The 20,850-nt window shown below is 35.0% G+C and overlaps 1 protein-coding gene across 1 annotated transcript in view; it reads left to right on the top strand.

Moving 5' to 3' along the window:
* Nucleotides 1-20,850, top strand: part of GBE1 (1,4-alpha-glucan branching enzyme 1) — a 267,431-nt gene that overhangs the window by 192,846 nt on the left and 53,735 nt on the right. Inside the window, exon 12 of the mRNA XM_041734884.1 lies at nt 429-600. Coding sequence (XP_041590818.1) covers nt 429-600 — 172 coding nt within the window. The remainder of the gene's footprint in view (nt 1-428; nt 601-20,850) is intronic.

Raw genomic sequence — 20,850 nt, 5'->3', positions numbered from 1 at the left:
ATAAATCATTTTTAAGAAGTCTTCCATTCTTTCAAAACAAACAAAATCATAGTAACACAAACTATTTTAAAATTTATGTAGTATTCTGAACATTATAATAAATATTTATTCCAAATTGTGAAAACTTGAAACATCAGCTCAGGTCTAATATTCAGGTGGCTCTTATATCCTGAGTTTTCACCAAGCTCTTTAAAAATAAAAATATATCTTGAAAATAGATGATGTTGATCTCTGACCAGCTCACCTGATTTTACCACTTCACTTTCTGTGTAGAAAGCAACAATTGGAAAATACCTGAAATTAATACTAATTCAAACACCTCCTACATTCTTTCCCAACTCATGATTAATTACATGTTATTCTAGTATAAATCACAACTGCTTAGTACCTATTCTTTGTACTTATCTCAGTGACTTCTATTTCCCTAGGCACTTGTAGGGGATAAGACACTGGCATTTTGGTTGATGGATGCTGAAATGTATACCAACATGAGTGTTCTGACCCCACTTACTCCAGTTATTGATCGTGGAATACAACTTCATAAAATGATTCGACTCATTACTCATGCTCTTGGTGGAGAAGGTTATCTCAATTTCATGGGTAAGTATGAGTTGAACACATATCCCATCTACGTTCAGAACATTAACTAAGATTACATGTGACATAAATCATGTAGAATAGATTGAATTGGCTGTTCAGATTTGAAAATAGAAAATTACAGCCCTGTTTCTTTAATGCACAGTCATATATGACCTGAACAAATTAAATTACTATAAGATCACTGTTATACTAATAAACGATAAAAAGCAGTCTGATAAGCTGGCATTTTATTTAATGCTTTTGTCAACCAGTGGAGTGAACTATTTTTAAAACTTAGAATTATTATTCTGAATCTAATCACTAGAGGTTGTTTTATTATTTTAGTATTTGCACATTAAACATAAGAAAGACATAATTGTCATGTCATAACATGTCAAGCTAAGATTATTGGTCTTTGAGGTAATTGTACACTAGTATATTTATATTATAAATGTGAAAAATAAAGCAAAGGAGATATTTATATATATATAATAGGAAAACTATCAAAGGAGATATTTATATATATATAAATATTTATCATCTTTCGATGGATTTGCTATCTCCTTGGATCACCAAAATTTGTTAATATCCCTCAGCTGTCCAGAAGTGACTTTCCTGATTTGGGAGACTGCACTCTGCTTGCCAGGCTGCTGCCAAGTTCCCTGAGTGAACTTTGCAGGCATTATATCCATAAGTAAAATCAGCCTCATTTCCTTAAAAGCAACTGGTCCTCCCTGACTCAAAGAACATTGTTCACAAATACAGCCATTCCAGTAAGGCCTTACTTGCACAATCAATTCATTCAATTATATACTGATAAAAAGATAGGGCCTATGAACCTGTATAAATATGTCTCCATGGAAAGTAAGGAGAAATGGGAGTTTAGTGAGTGATTTTTTTAATGTTTCATTTCATTTACAAATGCAATTCATTTAGTTGTTACAATCTAAGATGGCTTAAAAAGAAACTGAAAGGTCTCCCTTGTGTGTGTGGAAACTAATACAGTTTTCTAAACAGAGAACCAAAATAAAGCCGCTGAGTTTATGCAGTCAGTCCTACATCATTAATTCCTGAAACCCACTGCATTCAAGAATTCTAGTAATCTTGGGATGTCTGGCTGGCTCAGTGAGTAGAGCACATGACTCTTGACCTCAGGGTTATTGAGTGTGAGCCCCACACTGGGCATGGAGCCTACCTAAAAAAAATAATTGAAAAAAAAGATCCTTTAAAAAAAAAAAAAGAACTCGAGTAATCTTGACTCAATTTACTGCTTTGCCTGGAAGTTTGTAGGCAGTCATCTCGGTGGTGGGAGGAGAGTGTCAGTAGTTGGAAGGAGTTAATAAAGTCCTTATCCTGAGACTGTCCTTTTTGTTGAAGAACATTTCTGGCCTATATGCAGCATGTAAGAGAACCTGTAGGCAAGCACTTGACAGATTTAATAGCCGAGTTAAATTAATATTGATAACTTCTAAATAAGAAAGGTCCAATAAAAATTCATAATAAGAATTATTTCCCCTAATCTAATCTAATCTAATCACTAGAGTTTGCCTTATTATTTTAGTATTTGCTCATTAAACATAAGAAAGATAGAAAGAGTCTTGGTGTATATTCTATGAGGGTAAAAATGGGTCATGGACAGCTAAGACGTTAACAAATCTCAGTAACTTCATAAGCTTTGTGAAATATTTTTATTAATGATCACTTTTTTTAATAAATTTATTTTTTATTGGTGTTCAGTTTACCAACATACAGAATAACACCCAGTGCTCATCCCGTCAAGTGCCCCCCTCAGTGCCCATCACCCATTCCCCCCCACCCCCTGCCCTCCTCCCCTTCCACCACCCCTAGTTCGTTTCCCAGAGTTAGGAGTCTTTATGTCTCCCTTTCTGATATTTCCCACACATTTCTTCTCCCTCCCCTTATATTCCCTTTCACTATTATTTATATTCCCCAAATGAACGAGAACATATGTTTGTCCTTCTCTGATTGACTTATTTCACTCAGCATAATACTCTCCACTTCCATCCACGTTGAAGCAAATGGTGGGTATTTGTCGTTTCTAATGGCTGAGGAATATTCCATTGTATACATTAACCACATCTTCTTTATCCATCATCTTTCGATGGACACCGAGGCTCCTTCCACAGTTTGGCTATTGTGGACATTGCTGATAGAAACATTGGGTGCAGGTGTCCTGGCGTTTCATTGGATCTGGATCTTTGGGGTAAATCCCCAACAGTGCAATTGCTGGGTCGTAGGGCAGGTCTATTTTTAACTCTTTGAGGAACCTCCACACAGTTTTCCAGAGTGGCTGCACCAGTTCACATTCCCACCAACAGTGTAAGAGGGTTCCCCTTTCTCCACATCCTCTCTAACATTTGTGGTTTCCTGCCTTGTTAATTTTCCCCATTCTCACTGGTGTGAGGTGGGATCTCATTGTGGTTTTGATTTGTATTTCCCTGATGGCAAGTGATGCGGAGCATTTTCTCATGTGCGTGTTGGCCATGTCTATGTCTTCGTCTGTGAGATTTCTCTTCCTGTCTTTCGCCCATTTCATGACTGGATTGTTTGGTTTTTTTGGTGTTGAGTTTAATAAGTTCTTTATAGATCTTGGAAACTAGCCCTTTATCTGATACGTCATTTGCAAGTATCTTCTCCCATTCTGTAGGTTGTCTTTTAGTTTTGTTGACTGAATCCTTTGCTGTGCAAAAACTTCTTATCTTGATGAAGTCCCAATAGTTCATTTTTGCTTTTGTTTCTTTTGCCTTCCTGGATGTATCTTGCAAGAAGTTACTATGGCTGAGTTCAAAAAGGGTGTTGCCTGTGTTCTCCTCTAGGATTTTGATGGAATCTTGTCTCACATTTAGATCTTTCATCCATTTTGAGTTTATCTTTGTGTATGGTGAAAGAGAGTGGTCTAGTTTCATTTTTCTGCATGTGGATGTCCACTTCTCCCAGCACCATTTATTGAAGAGACTGTCTTTCTTCCAATGGATAGTCTTTCCTCCTTTATCGAATATTAGTTGACCATAAAGTTGAGGGTCCACTTCTGGGTTCTCTATTCTGTTCCATTGAGCTATGTGTCTGTTTTTGTGCCAGTACCACACTGTCTTGATGACCACAGCTTTGTAGTACAACCTGAAATCTGGCATTGTGATGCCCCCAGCTCTGGTTTTCTTTTTTAAAATTCCCCTGGCTATTTGGGGTCTTTTCTGATTCCACACAAATCTTAAAATAATTTGTTCTAACTCTCTGAAGAAAGTCCATGGTATTTTGATAGGGATTGCATATTAATGATCACCTTAACTGTATATATTCCACCTAAGGCAGGTTGAGCGTGTGTTCTGTTTTGGAAACTCTTCCCATAGTAATAATAGATAGATAGCAATAATAATATATTTAAAACTCAATGAAAATAGGGATCATCTGTATCTTATTTACTATAATATCTCCAAGAACTAGTAGCAACTAGCACAGTATCTAGCACATCACAAGGTTTTCACATTTTTCTAAAAAAGTTTATCAGGTAGATGTATATATATGCAATAAATAGTTAAATATATATATAAAATATTACCTTGTAATATTTTTAGCAGTAGTTCATTAGCTGCAATCACCAGTTGTAGTTATAAGCAGACTAATTTTTTCAAGTGGCGTATAAGAAATTAATATTTAAAAGATCAATTTAAGAAATTTTCAAGACTGAGGAACAACCTGGTTGTTTATTCATTTTTCAGGCATTTTTAAACTTGTTAGCTTTCAGGAACTTTAGTTTTATTTTTCTTTAGTAGAGGAAGAATGAGTTAAGGGAAGAAAACACATTTTTATAATTTTTTTTTATTAAAACATGTTTATATAAATTCATTAGGCCCTTAGATATGTGTTCTGTTCATAACAAATCATTAAGATGAATACTGATTTTCTCATAATGATACCAGTTTGGCTGATTTGTTTTGTTTTGCTTGTTTTTTGTCATATATTCCTAATTTTGCATTTCAAAAAAAATTCTTTCACTCTGGCTAAGGCAGAGGAATATTTGCTGTGATTTTTTTATTTCCTAGATTATTTTAATTGGCTGTGAATAAATACATTTATATTTCTTATTCTTCTCCCATGTAGTCATCTGAAAGATCAAATAATGGCGAGGCAAGCAGGGAGGGCTACATTATTTTTATATTTTTATATCATTGATCATACGAGAGTTAAAATAAAAAATATGAATAAAAGTAAATTTATATTGATGTGGCATTCTATACTTTGTAAAGCACTTTCATAAGCATCTTCTAACTTAATCTTTATAGCTTTTTTTTCTTTTCATCGTGTCTTAGTTCAAAAGAAGCCTTGGGGAAAAGTTAGAGGAGTACTAAGGTGTGCTAGGTGAACGTCCCAAGTCACATTTTGCCAATACTGCAATTTGTAAGGGTAAAGGGACACGTGATATGTTGTACAGCTACAAAATACAGCAGCTGGTTGGTTGTCTTTTTCTTATGTCCAATTTGAGAAATTTTTTTAAAAAATTCTTATATCAGTATGTAGATTAGCTACCAAAGTCTAACTAATGAAGATTTTTTAGGAAAAGATAGAGCAGAGTGGTTAAGAAAACGAACTGGGACTCCAAGACTTCTAGCTACATGACTTGGGTAGGATACATTGCCATCCTGGGCCTTTGTTTGCCCAGTGATAAAATGGAGTACTGCCTGCCACAGAGGACTATTTTGAGGGTGAAATGAGTTAATATGGTTACAAGACTCAGAATACTGCCAAGCACATAGCTCATAGTTAACTTGTATTTAAATTAAGTTGAATTTAAAATTAAATTTACTATTAGCTATTTTTAATATTATGAATTATTCCATTAAATAAATAGATCCTGAGTGTTGATGTTCCAATTCCATCTAATAGAATTTCTTTAGAATCTTGCCTAATGGTAGATTGTTTAATGTAAAAGTTTCTTAAAATGTTTAATTCATTTCATTTTTTTAAACATTTTATTTATTTATTCATGAGAGACACAGAAAGAGAGAGAGAGAGAGGCAGAGACACAGACACAGATTTGAGGGAGATGCAGGCTCCATGCAGAGAGCGCAATGTGGAACTCGATCCCAGGACCTCAGGATCACGCCCTGAGCCGAAGGCAGGCGCTAAACCGCTGAGCCAGCCAGGAATCCCTTAATTCATTTCATTTTTAAAACATTAGTAAATGTAATAATTCTTTGTTAGAAATCAAAGGACACTTTCCAAGTTGATATATGTGGTAAATTAAACCATTTCTATAGTGAGCCTTACTAAGAGTGAATATTACTTCTTTTGTTTTTAATTCATAGTGACATTTACTGAATGTTGCTGCCAAAACCCCTTACTTAGCTTTCATGTCCAATGAAGTCCGAGGGGTACCTCAGCTAGTTTCCATTTCTAGATGATTTCTAGGATATATATTTGATCAGTTAGCATTTATTATGTATCTGCTATGTGGTATTCATGTGTTAATCTGTGTAGGCATTAGATAAAATTTAATAGGTTTTTCTGGCATACCTGTACAGAGAATTTCTATATACACAGAAACAGAGAGAAAGAAGGCAGATTGACTCAAATGCAATTTTAAAAATCTGAGTTATATATCGATTTAAACTATAAATCTAACATATGCATAACACATTCTAGAAAGCGTTCTAACACAATTTATAAAATTCCTTCATGCTTCAGACATGTAAATGTTATCTACTATGTACCAAGTATCGCTAAGTGGCAGATATTCTGAGGTGAAAAACAGTTCTTGCCCTCCAGGTCTCAAAATCCAAAAGGGAATAGAGACAAGCAAGCAGACAAGTATCTTTTTACTAGTACATTCCCTGGATACTGTGACAAGGATAAGTAGAAAATGTCATATAAATATGTAGGAAACTGGATTAGGAGATTGGTGGTGGAACTTATGAGCAAACTCAGTTAGACAAATGTAGAATACAAAGGCACAAGGAAGCCTGGCAATGAAATCAGAAAGTCAGATAGGAATAGAACTAACATACCAGAGTGAGATTGAAGTCATTTGGAAATATTAAACTTCAAATAAATGAAAAAAGTGGGGTCTAAGGAAACAAATTTTAATGGTCATTTGTTGATTAGAAAGTTGAATGAAAAAATGTGGTTGTCATCACTTTAACATATCATGAATCCTTTAGTAAGAAAGACTGGGTGTTGATGACTGAATGGCTTTATGGTTTACCTTCTTCTGTATCTATAACTAAATATGTGGTTATATCTTGCTCCCCTTTGTAAACACAGGTTATTTAAGAATGTTTAATAGATGGCTAAAAATAAATATAACATAAAAAATATCTGCTGTACACATAGGATAACTAATATATGTTCACTGCATGTAGATAAACTGCTAAAGCCATTCAAAGGAGAAGAAAATGAGGATAGGGATATATTTTGATCAGATTTCTAGTAACTACTTGGTTATGCTGGAAGTAATGCTATTTCCAAATGCAGTCACCTGAAACGGACCAAATGCAGTCACCTGAAACGGAGTAGTCACAGACTTCATCATGTGACTCATCAGGAATTGCTATAAAGAGGTGTGGCCAGGCAAGCATGTGGGGTACTATATCTACTAGGGAAGAAGTACTGATAACAATGGTCCCCCTTAGGTTCTGCTTTCTGCAGTTTCAGTTTACCACCCAGTTAACTTGAATCCACATGCAGATGATCCTCTTTCTGACCTGTGGTTAGAGAATCAGTAGTAGCCTAAGGCTATGTCACATTGCTTAAGTCATTCACTTCATTTCATCTGTAGTATAGACATTTTATCATCTCACACCATCACAAGAAGAAAAGAGTAGATACACTACAATGAGATTTATTGAGAGAGAGAACACTTTTACATTGTTTTATTATGGCATATTGTTATAATTATTCTCTTTATTATTTGTTATTTTTGTTAATATGTTACTATACCTAATTTATTAATTAAACTTCATTATAGATTTGAATGTATGTATAAGAATAGTATGTATAGTATATATAGGGTTTGAGACTATCTGTGATTTCAGGGGTTTTTGGAGAATATCCCCCATAAATAAGGAAAGACTACTAGAGTATTAATTTCATATAATGCCAAAATAATGGCATTGATACTGTTTTTTTATTAAAGACTGTTTAGAATTCTAGAAAAAGAAGAAACATTTCACTATTTAAATATAAATGTATATAAACGTTTTACAATACCAACTAGGGCAAAAATTAAAATCTAAGCCTTAAGCACATCTCTGGCAGGTTTAAAATACTGGCAGACAAAGCAGAATGAAATTTTAAGAATCAGGTATCCAAACAAAATGAAAAAAAAATTCATCATAATTTTGAAAATGACAATATCATTTAATAGTTTTTTAAATGTAAATTTTAAAAAGAAACTGCATTAAAATGTCCCCATCCCTGAGTTTCAAGTTGGCTTTTGTGAAAATGTTGTGGCTTTTCAGAAAGCTCTTTGTAACCCCATCCTAAGTGTAGGCAGTGGTACAGAGAAAGTTACACCGAACAACTAACTCCAGATACTTTCTTCATCCTCAGGTAATCAAGTGTTTTACCTAATAACTTTAAGAAAATCCTTTTAAATAACTTTTTTGGGGGGTAGAGAATGCAGATCCTTTTACTGAGAACTTTTATTGAGAAGTGCCAGTTTTGTTTCAAAGAAAGTTGTTTCGTTTCCCCCCTGATTTGACTTCATCTTCTTTAGTTTTATCACATATAGATAGACATTCAAATGCAGAGTGAATGCATCACTTTCAGTACTGTCATGTTCACAATCCACTTGTTCAGAAAGCCTTTGAACTAAAGTAAGAATTATTCCTGCAACAGAAGCTTTGCTTTCTCGGTTGTCATTTTCTTTCTTCCTCTTGAGGATAGTGTTATAGAAGAACATTTTCTAAATGAGTACACCTTCATTCAACTTGAAATATTAATGCTGCATATAACTCTCAAAACATAAATGATTCAAATTTCTCATTTAAAAAATACTGAACTAGCAGAGTTAAATCAACAAAACTGGTAATGTTTCACTAATATAGCACAATAGTCCAGAAAACTGAAAACTCATGTCGTAATCATAAAACACATATTCTCCATGACATCAGATGTTATTTTTTTTTAATTTTTATTTATTATTTATGATAGTCACACAGAGAGAGAGAGAGAGAGAGAGGCAGAGACACAGGCAGAGGGAGAAGCAGGCTCCATGCACCGGGAGCCCGACGTGGGATTCGATCCCGGGTTTCCAGGATCGCGCCCTGGGCCAAAGGCAGGCGCCAAACCACTGCACCACCCAGGGATCCCTCCATGACATCAGATGTTAATGCCTAAACTGAAATGTCAGAAATAATCTGGAATCAGTGGCACTCATTGACTCATTTGCTCATTCATTCATTCATTCATTCATTCAAATTAAACTCATTTCCATTTCAGTTTCTGGATACAGGTATAGGGTAGTTATAAGTGGAGTTGTATGAAAGCGAAGAAGTTCAGGTTTGATAGCTTTATATTCTCAAGTGAGGTCATCATCTGGGAATGGAAGGAATAACTTATGCTTGGGGAAAAAAAGTAGAAGCAAAAAATAAACCACTCCAGGTATGAAAATACTAGGGAACCATAGTAGGACGTCTAGGTAATATTGAATCAAGGCTGTAAATTGCATCAACCTTTTGATTGTGTGACTTTTTTCTAGAAGGCATGTTTAATAAAAAATAGGAATTTTGTCAGGCATCTGTCAAAAAGAAGGACACATTTTGAAGGTATTAGGAAAAGAAACTCACATAATATAGAACCAGTAAGCAACTGGTTCTTAAAATTGCACATTGAAATAATCTGTGGAGTTTAAAAAAACAAACTAGAAATTGTGATTGAATTAGTGTTGGACATAGCCTGGGCTTTGGAATTTTTAAAAGATTCTCAGGCGATTCTTAAGGCTACGATGTGAAGAGAATTCCAAGATGACATAAAAGATACAGGAAAGTCCCCTGGTTCTAGGACAGAAACCATAGAAGGCACATGAGGAGGAGTAGGGGGAAGAGGCCAGCTGGGACAGATGGTGGTGTGTCATGGGTGCCAACTGTCAATCAATGACCAGAAGGCTAGACTTGGATTTCCTAGAAGTAAACAAAGCAGGATTGGGGCTACTTCTGGAGTTTTCCTGATTGGTATTGAGAAGCTTTCTCAAATACATTTTTATCAATAGATAAAATTTAAATCAGCAGCATTTTCTGCTTTTCTTAAACTACTTGCTCTATTTACGAACAAACTAAAATCATGAGAATAGAGAACAAACTCTATTTTGTCCATAATGTGGGTCGTCTGATATGTGCACATGTGTTTTTACTACTTTCTTGTTTAGGAATCTCATTACCGTGATGTTATTCTAGTTTCTGTAATGAATGATACCTGTGGAGAAAGAGGCATAATTACAAACTGGCAATTTTCTCTCTCAGCAGTATAATGAAATTTGTATGACTAAATTTGAAGGATTTTCTCAATATGATTATATTGTATTTTGACATTTGAAATTCTGGGGGACATTCTTTAATGAGTATGTCACATTCTCACTGAAGTCACCAGGAAAGTTGGATGGATTTTGTCCTAAGTGTCCGTCTGCATTCAGTGATAGCTCCATTATGCTTCAGGGTCAAATGTGTGATCTTACTTCACATTTCCATCTATGATTGTTTAGTGTCAGACTTGTAAATCCTTCTTTTTTCTAGTAGATGGGAATACAATAAAAATTTAAATGCCTTCCTGCTAAGTGCTGGAATTGAAGCAGTTACAGGAAGACAAAATACACTCTCCTGAACAGTAGGAGTGCTAATTTTTGGCATTTTCTCATAGCTTGTTGAGGCAAGTTTACTGAATGTAACAGGACTAGTAAATGTCTATAAAACTGAGCTGTGAAAAACTGCAAAATTCTCAATATGAGCAGTTGTGAATGGCGTGAAGCCCTGTTAAAATGCTCAAGAGACACAAGTAGCATCTATTTTAAATGGCATAGGACTTAAAAGTAATGGCTCTGGTTTGATTCATAGCACACTGATAACCAGTATCAGCTGGCATTAGATGAGAACTTACCGTGAGTTTGACATTGTGCTAAGAGTTAAGGAAGTGCTGCTACAGTTACCTGGGGAGCTTTAAATACTGAAGCCTGAGCCCCACACCAACCATTTGAGTCAGGATCCCTAATGTGAGGTTCTAGCGGTAGTAGTTTTTAAAAATCTCACCCATTGATTTTAATATGTGGACCTACTACATAGAGGTCCACTCCATCGATAGAGGGAAATATAAAAAACAAAAACACTGGGACAGAAATAGATCTAGAATCACTGGAAGTTAGCAGATGGAATCTCCTCTTCATCTCCCCATGTGACTTAAATGCCCTCCTTAGTACTGGATGTGTTCTTTCTGCCAGGTTACTTTTCATAAAAGAACCTTCAAATCTTTGCTGACAATCAGAACCTAGAAGCGGAGTCAATTTTGAGAAATCATGTGTTAAACTAGTAGGGAATGTTTCTGATGTAACTTAATCTACCTTTTTCTCTGGCCTGCTCACATTGATCAAATTGAATACATCACACCTTTACAATAGGAAAAGGGTCTACTAAAAATCTGAATGTTGAGAGGAAAAAAGAAGCAACTGAACCTAACTCTCTGTCCTTAATTCTTTCAGCCTTGGTCTCAGGGTAGGATACTTGTATGGTCCCTGCATTTCTTCTTTTGGGATGTGTGTGGTCGTCTCTGGCCCCCAATGTGTGCCTGTTAATGGCTCCTCCTGAACTGCTATTCAGCAGGATGACCTCCTACTGAAGTTCCAAAGAAAGAGAGCAGTGGGATGGGACCCACCACAGCTTTTCATCTAAGCAAGGTCCATGCATCTGGTCTGCTGCCTCTAAGCCTCTAAAAGCAGGAACTTTCTCTTTGGTTTATTTCTGTAAAAGCCTGCCAGAAAAGTGGAGATAATAATTATTGCTATTAGTTTCTCATCTTCATTATAAAGACTTGTTGGTAAAATAAATTTTTTTTCTGTGCAGGACATGCAAAACCTATTCTATATGATCCCTCACATGTCACAGATTTTAAACCAAATCCTACCATCTAGAGAAATTGATTTTTCTCCTAGTGAAGGTATATCATCATATCATCATAAAGAAATAAAAGCCCTATATACAGGAAAGCACTTGTTTTTCTTTTCAGCTCTGTCTCTTCAAGATGAGGTCATCAAAAATAGGAATTTCTACCTGGAGGCTGCAGATCATATTTCCTAATCTAACAAAATGATAAAGTGGGATTGGATTTTAGAATAAGCTACATGAAGAGAGTGCAATTTTTTCTAAAGTTAACATCTGAATTCTTTGCTCTTAGGCCAACACACACACAAACACACACACACACACACACACACACACATGCACATGCACACTGAATATATGCAGATATATGTGCACACATATGCATAAACAGACGCACCATCAATTAGACTCACTTTTACATAGCCCTGGATTAAGGAGATCCATAAACCTCACCAGCTCCATTGCTGAGTTATAAACGGTTGCATTTGTAGTACTTTAGCAATTTTTGGAAATGTTTAGAAATACAGAAATTTTATCAAACCTTCTTTATTTATTACCAAGCATTTTGGAAGAACTCTAGAGCCTCACTTCATGAACTTCAGTGTCTCACAGAAGCTTCTCCTAAATCCAGAAAGTCAGCTAGGTCCAGGATCCTCTGTCAAATAGCTTGTCTTCCTAAGGAAGGAAAAATAGGATGTTATGCTAGGAGATGTGAGTAAAAATAAATTAATATGTAACAGGCATTATACCTAGCCCTGAATTCCTTTTTTTTTTTTTTTTTTAAGATTTTATTTATTTATTCATGAGAGACACAGAGAGAGAGGCAGGGACACAGGCAGAGGGAGAAGCAAGCTCCATGCAGGGAGCCCGACGTGGGACTCGATCCCAGGACTCCAGGATCACGCCCTGGGCTGAATGCGGCGCTAAACCGCTGAGCCACCCAGGCTGCCCAGACCTGAGTTCCTAATTCAGTCTTACATCTTCAACTAAACTTCCTCCCAATCTAATTCCAAAGACCCATTTGATAAGCTCATCTCATTGGTGGAATCATCCTAAATGAGATGCCAGTGAATGAATAGTATCCCACTCACTCCAACCCATCCCATGGTGTATATTTTCTTCATGCTTTCCTAGTATTTCTTCTGTGGTGTTGGGCTCTTGGATTATTTTCTACCTTCACTGATTCTCTCCTTTGTAGTTTCACTGTGTATTAAGTTTCATTATTTGGCTCACAGTCTCTTAGAAGTTTCCATAGGTTTCTAGAGGTTATCAAGAAAACCACAGATTTTCCTTCCAAAAAGAATTGATCAGGGAGTATTTTTAGCTAAAAGAGTACATGCTGATTCTTCCAATATTATTCAAGCAGGCTGTAAAGATCCTTGTGACCACAGGATGCAAAATGTGATTGATTCTACATTGCCAGAGCTGGTGAGCTATATGGTTGTCATCTTTTAAAATGTGATTGTGAGTGCTCTAAATACAAATAATCTGCTCTGGCAACCTTTCTCCTGAGCTACTTGCCAACAGGAGACAAGAATTTAGAAAATAAATTCCTCTGCCTCTAAAACTTTAAATCATTATCTGAGTCTTACCTTGCCCCAGCTCACTCCCAAAACAAAGCAGAAAGATGAACTATACACAATAATCTCAGTTAATAGTAGAGAAGAGTAATTTATAATTTCTGAGTTCCTTGGAAAACATCTTTTTTTTTTTTTACTTTTTTACTGGAGAAACTTAAGTTTCTCTTTTGGGAATATATTTTCGGTGAGCATTTGGGGAATGCAGATTGTTTGTGTGATCTGTCTTAATTTGTCATGCTATTGTCAAATTAGTATCTTTGAGTGTACTGTTCTTAAAATAGCTACGTCTGTAATATTTACCCTGTCCAAGGCAGTATGCTAAATGCTTTACTTATGATATCTCATTTAAATTGAGTTGCAGCCCTGAGAAGTAAGAATGATTCCCTTCATTTTGCACATGAGGAAAATGAAAGACTAAATCTTTAATACAGAAGTCAGAATTTGAACCTCGGTCTATCTGCCTCCAAAACACACCATCCCATATAAGCCAACATTATTATTTTATCTGAAATGAGTGCTAAGATTGTCTGTGGTATTAGCAAATTTATAACTAGAGATATCCACCAAGAAGAGATGAATCAAAGAGGAAAACAGCAAAATAAATTTTGTATTGTGTAATGATCTGTAACATGAATCAAAGGAGAAAGTGACTTATTGCCAAAGTTTGAGCCAGTCTTACAAATCACTTGTTAGTCCTCTTTGCTTATTCTTACTGCTGGGTCAGGCACTAGCCAAGGACCTGAGTAAGCAAGAGAAGACCTAGCCATTCACTCAAGGGGTCCATGTCCAGGAAAGAGACAAACAAAGCAGACAGACATGTGTCATCTTCACAATCTGCACAGAGCACATTCTAGAAGACACTGAACTGATACTCAGGAAAGGAGTAGGTTTGGGCTGTCAGAGAAGGCTTACTGCAGTGGCTTGAGTTCAGACTATCCCTTTCTCCTCTATCCTGATCCCTCACTGGAGTGGTACCTACACAAAGCTGAGAAGGTGAAACGGAATAAGGGACCCATTAATTTAGAACATGAATGATGAGAGAGAAGGCTATAGATGGAAGCAGAGGCCAGGTTATAGAAAGCTATTGAAGGGTTTTATAGGAGATTGGCAGAGTCAGAGCCACAGTTTAGATATGTTACTCAACTAAAAATGTGAAAGATAGATTTGAAGGGGCAGCCACCTCAAGCTAAATATAGCACTGCAAGATTTTCTGCTACTGGAATTCTTTAAAATTGGTTCAAAATTGCAGGTCTAAATTCTTTCCACACTGTTCACATAACTCCATAAATTGAATATATGCCCTGTACATGGGTTCAAAATCATTTATTTTTTTAAGTAAGATTTTTCTTAAGAATATGGGGAAAATAAAGTCACCATTTTTTAGGGTCACACAGATACTAAGATCCATCTGATTATGAACCAAAATGAAAGCGATATTTAGTGGTTAACTCTGCCTAAATTATGTAATACAAAATAAAAATAACATTATATTATTTAGGCAAGTTATTTTTACTCCATATATATATATATATATCTTATGTAACCAAACACTTGAATGCTGAATATTGGTTTGTTTGGAGTTTTTTTGTCCAATGTGGATTATGTAAGAGACATGTTTCTTTGAGCAAGTTTGAATCAACATATGCATTTTATTTCATAACTCAGAAATGATCCAGCTAATTAAGTAATTTTGAAAGTATAAAGTAGTATAGGTATAACTCATTATACAGTACTATCATTTGGAAATTTTTTTCTTTAATATTGAGGTTGTATAACAAATAATTTGAGGTATAAATGAAAATGATATTTTAAAGAATTCTGTGATATAGTCAAGAGTTATCACCTGACTTATCTTTCCTGAAAACATTTTCATACATTTGTTTAAAGTAGGTTGTACCTGTAGAAGCATAAATTACAAATGAAAAAGAGTAATATAGCTTTAAAGCAAAAATATAGCTTCTAATTATATTGTAGAAATGCCTACAATAATTATCTTCCCTTTAGAACTATATTTAAGAAATCTGTTGACAATTAACTAAAAAGCTTATGTGATTATTCTTGAAAATATAAGCCAACATTCAATTTTATAGAGGAATTTTATAGCTTGGGAGAAATAACCCAGAAACAAACTTTACAACTTTGCTTGCACACCATTGTCTAATAGACTCTTGACTTTACCTTTAATAAAAACAAATGATCGGTGTTTGAGCCTCATCAGCACACACAAAACCACTATCATTTGACACATGCTGAGATGACCATTTTGTGTTGAAGAAATGAGATGAGAAAAATAAAAGTCTGAAAATCTAGATAATCCACACCTTTTTGATACTTTAACTATGTATATGTCATGCTTGATTATGTATGGGTCATGAGTTAAAGTTTCATGTTACACTTAGTAACAAACTGATGGCGTGGGTAAGTAAATTTATTGTGAGGTTGTTATACTGACTTAATTTCATGATCTTGCCTTCCCACCACACTAGTCAACCTTAATCACACCTTTCCACAAACAAAACATCTAGATATCTTGGATTATCATTACAATAAATTATATACAGTTTAATAAAAAATATTAAATTATGTGGTTAAAAATTCACCCCACATCTTATATTCTTTCCTTTCCTTTTTCTTTATTATAATGTGAAAATGCTGTGCACTTAAAAATATTTTTTTAAGGATCAGCTTAATTTTTTTTAAAGAATTTATTTATTTATTCATGAGAGATACACAGAGAGACACAGAGACACAGGCAGAGGGAGAAGCAGGCTCCTCACAGGGAGCCTGATGTGGGACTCCATCCCGGACCCCGGCATCACACCTTGAGCCAAAGGCAGGCATCCCAGATCAACTTATTTTATCCCTAACCTTAGACTTTAAAATAGTAGTCTGATGTGGGAACTTAATTATTACATGTTGAGCAAATAAACATTTGTAACCCTGGTATAGTTTTAAAAATCCATTTATTGACTTTTTGAAAGAAGACATTTTATTTCTTAAAGCCAGAGTCTTCTGAAAGCTATGCGAACTAATAATAATCTGTCTTTTAAGTAGGAGACTTAAATTCTGTGTGTATACGGATTCTCTTATAAATGAGACCAAATAAATATTAACAGAATAAATAAAAATAGTTGAACATATTTTTTTACCTACAAAATTGGATAGCTACTACTATGATATTTGTTAGTCAGTCTCAGTATTTTTGGATCCAGACCCTTTACAACAGCTCTTCAAGAGAGCTTGATGGGGCTAAAATCCAGGGGCAGTGATCACATGGATGAGGTAGGATCCCTTTATATGTTCTTTGAAGACACATAATCAAACAATTTCTTGACTACCTGAGGCAGACAGCATGTACCTTCTATACATAGAGAATATGTGTACCCATTTCCAGGAAGATGTCTAGCTTCCTAGTTTCATAAACATGCCTTTACATGCATTCTCAGCAGGGGTGATATCACTGAAGGGGGTAAAAATCCATTATTAAGGGAGGGAAAAACATAATTAATGATAATCTTATATATTTTGACAGTTTTTGTCCTTCAGAGCATCACAGCATATAAACACCTCTGCAGTACATCTGTAGTATTTAAATTTCATGGGGTGGAAGCTATTAGGAACAAAATGTCTGAAAAGGCTCCTCAGTGTGTGTGGAGTTGGGAGGGGAAGGGAAACAGTGGCAGAAAGGTTGGGAAACACTGAACACTTCTTCATTGTCACTTCTGGGGCTTCTCCTCAAGTAGTGCCCATCAGGTTCTGTTTCTTAAAATAGCATCTCAGAGATAATCATTTCCATTTTCCAGTTTGATGTGTAGCTTCTACTTTTAGGATAGACAGGTAAGATTTTAGTCCTGCCTCAGCCATTCCCATGCAACTAGATGTTCTATTGTGTAAAATAAAAAAGGCTTTGCCCTCATATTTTTCCCAGTAGGTATTGATGAGATCTTATTCCCTTGGAAAATATTTCTCAACTAACTATAAATGAACAAGTTTAGGTTTTAAATGTTTTTGAAAGTGTGGGGGGTGGGAAGGGGTGGGCAGGTTTTTCTGTGGCTGCCAGTTTACTTCCAACTTAATTCTTGTATTCTTCTTGGCTTTTTTCTCCTTCCCTTCCTAGCATCTGCTGCCACTGACTGAAGGAGGGCAAGAGTTGCCTGAGCAAATATAACATCAAAGCCCAATACAATTTAAGATAAAGAAAGGAAATTTTTAAATTCTAATTTTCCTTCCTGTAGACACCCATCATTTTTTTTAGTAAAAGAAAAAGATATCCATTCATGTTGAATCAGTTGACTTTAAGGTCACATGTTTAAATTGGAAGCAGTTCTAATATCTCTATATTATTATATGCATATTGTAAAAATTATTTACTTTCTTAGAGATGAAAATACTGTAATCATTGTACACATTAGTATTTAATATTGAAATCCACTTGTATAAACAGTTTTGTTCCCAATATCATTTTCTGTATAAACAGTTTTGTTCCCAATATCATTTTCTATCTATGTAAACTTGGTACATAAAATGCTTGTTTTCTTATGAGTCAAGAATATTTTCATAAGTGATACCTTGTTTTGTCTTGGAAAGATTAAGTATGAAAGGCAAGTATAATTATTATGACTTACTGGTAGAAAAAATCTTTTTGCATTTTAATAATTAGCAGCAATTTGCTCTTTTCTGACCTTAACACAAGATATTTTATACTAAGCAGCATTTCCTCTGCAAATTGGTGATACACATTAGCGACACCTAAGTAGTTTTTGTCTTTAAATTGTAGTTAAATGAAACAGTAAATATTTCCATTTGTGATATGGCTAAACATGCAATGTCAACAGTAGGCATTGGACTGGATGTGTTTTTTTTTACCATGATTTTGATACACATTTAATTTTCTTAATAATTATAATAAAATAACTAAGAAATGAATCTGAGAAAATATTAGAAACTTTAGAAACATTACTTTAAAATGCACATTTTGCAAATTGAGAAATAGGTTACTAACATGTGAAGCTAATCTTTTATCTGTTTTCCCTCTACTTTGCCAGACTCCATTATATAGTTACGTACGCTAACTCTGCTTTCTCATATTCAACACTCAGACCATTGCAGGTATCCTGCTATCTTCTCTACAAAGGGGGAAAATCTGGTTTCCAAGGTCAACATTGGCTTCCAGGTCTTTGTACCCACTCCCTGAACTCCCTTCTTTACCTGGTTTGGTTGACTTTCCCTGTGTTTTCCTTCCCTGCCTTCTCTGTTCTACCAACAGTGCCTCCCTGTCTCACACACGTCTTTTCATCTTGTTTCTCCTGCCATGTTCTCATTTGCTCCCTTGTCATCCCAGGCCTCTATTATGTCGGCCCTATTCCTTACTTCTCAGAAAGCTCATCTACTTTTTAGACTTTGGACATCCCTTTAAATAGATCATCCTCAAATCAACATCTGAAAATCCAACAAAACTTTTGCTCTAAACAACAAATATAAATTTTGAAACTATGTGCCTGAGATCTCTACATGGTATCTTGTGGCTCCTCAAGATTACTGAACCCAAACTGAAATCATCCCCCCTACAAATTACAATGCCTTTTTAAAATTATTATTACTATTAGTATCATCATCTTTTTCAGGTAACCAGTGTTTGAACTCTAAGACCCATTTCAGTTGTTCCTTTCTTTTCCTTATTCTTAACATTCATCCAGTAGCTAAGTCACAGCATCCTCATTATCCATGTCCTTTTTTCTATATGCATTCCCACATGATTTTCTATGTATATTGCATTTGTTTAGACTTTTAAAGTTTTCAGGCATTTTCACATACATGATTTCACACAGTGACACCTGTGAAGTCAGTATCCTTTTTATAATGTCAATTTGAGGCAGTGTAACATAATGGTTAAGAGTTGAGGTTTGGAGACAGTCTGCCTAGATTCTGATCCTGGTTACTTTACTTCCTCATTGTTTCATCTTTGGCCCATTACTTGATCTTTCTGTACCTCATTCATAATCTCGAGAATAGGGATTATAATGATAACTATTTTATTGAGCACTTGTAAAGAATTAAAATAATGACGGTAAGAGTTTTCAGTAATGTCTAACATGTACTAAATGTGTGATAAACTACATTATATTTGTAAGTTCTAACTATATTACAAGTAAGAGAAAGTTACAAGGTATCATAAGTGAGAAATTGAGTCCTAAAATTCATATCTTTTGTACCCATATCTCCTGCTTCCTATACTCTAATGACACATAATTTTGTCTATTTTCTAAAGAGAATTTTTTAATTTATTGGATGGCCTAATTTATAGTCAGAAAAGTGTTTGAAAGCCTAAATCCGAGCAATAGAATTTGTAGCTTTTTTTAAGTGACCTTTTTTTTAATAAAGATTTTTATTTCTTTATTCATGAGAGACACACAGAGAGAGGCAGAGACACAGGCAGAGGGAGAAGCAGGCTCCATGCAGGGAGCCTGATGTAGGACTTGATCCCAGGACCCCGAGATCATGCCTTGAGCCAAAGGCAGACAGTCAACCACTGAGCCAATCAGGCATCCCAGAATTTGTAGTTCTGTACGTCAGTTAGTAGATTTTACCTTTTTAATGTGTTATCACTCTGTGCTCCCACTATTCCTATAAACTTTTTTTAATGGATCCCAGGAATAGCATTAAAGCAAATATGTATATATTCCTACATGGTTGTTTAGAATGTCTTCTAACTTATGAATATTTAAATATTCATGAGTCTTGACATCTGTCACTTGGAATGTTAAAAGCTTCTTTTTCCCACCCAAATACCTGACACATTTAATGATTCTTTTTTTTTTTTTTTTTTTTTCATTAAATGATTCTTTGTTCAGCTCCAAGAAGTTTGGGGAAAACTTTGACAATTCATGAAGGATCCAGATATTATTGCGCCATAATTTGGATGTTTATTTTAATCTTCTTTTTAGTATAGAGTCTCTTGGATATTTCTTTACCTTTTAGGCAAACTGTAGCATTTATTTCTAAATAGCTTTCTTTATGTTGTTCAAAATTTAATACAATATATTTGTTTCATACTGACTTTAATATGTTCTTTGGAAATAGCATATTTTATATTGTTTCCCTCTGCACTATACTTTATAACTTGAAGAATGGAGGTTCACTTAGATATCTGTTACACCCTTAGGCTTTTTGGTACAGTTATGTTAAATTCACCTAATTGTATGCCTGTATGTACAAACATTTCACTGTACAGAATGAAAGGCACAAAACCAAAATGCTGCCCTTCCTGTATGGTCCAATCAAATTGCCAAGACACCCTTTCCTCCAAGGAAGCAGGAAGAGGAAAGAACAAAAAGTGAATATCTCCCATATATATCAGCTCTCTTAAAACAATCTTCTCATAACAATTCTGCTTGTATATCACTGGACGAAACTTAGACCCAGAGCCAAAAAGGGAAGTTAGAAAAATGTGTCTTTTCTTGAAAGCAGTTTAGAAAAAAAATACAAACTGTTTCTCAGACTGAAGGAGAGATGTATTTCTAACATAGGAGATGACATTTAACCTGGTTGTTGAAGAATAGACAGGATTTCTAGAGGCAAAAACAAGCGTT

The sequence above is a fragment of the Vulpes lagopus genome, chromosome 20, assembly GCF_018345385.1.
Source record: "Vulpes lagopus strain Blue_001 chromosome 20, ASM1834538v1, whole genome shotgun sequence".
In the NCBI taxonomy this organism is placed as follows: domain Eukaryota; kingdom Metazoa; phylum Chordata; class Mammalia; order Carnivora; family Canidae; genus Vulpes; species Vulpes lagopus.
This window is presented reverse-complemented; position numbering and strand designations above follow the sequence as displayed.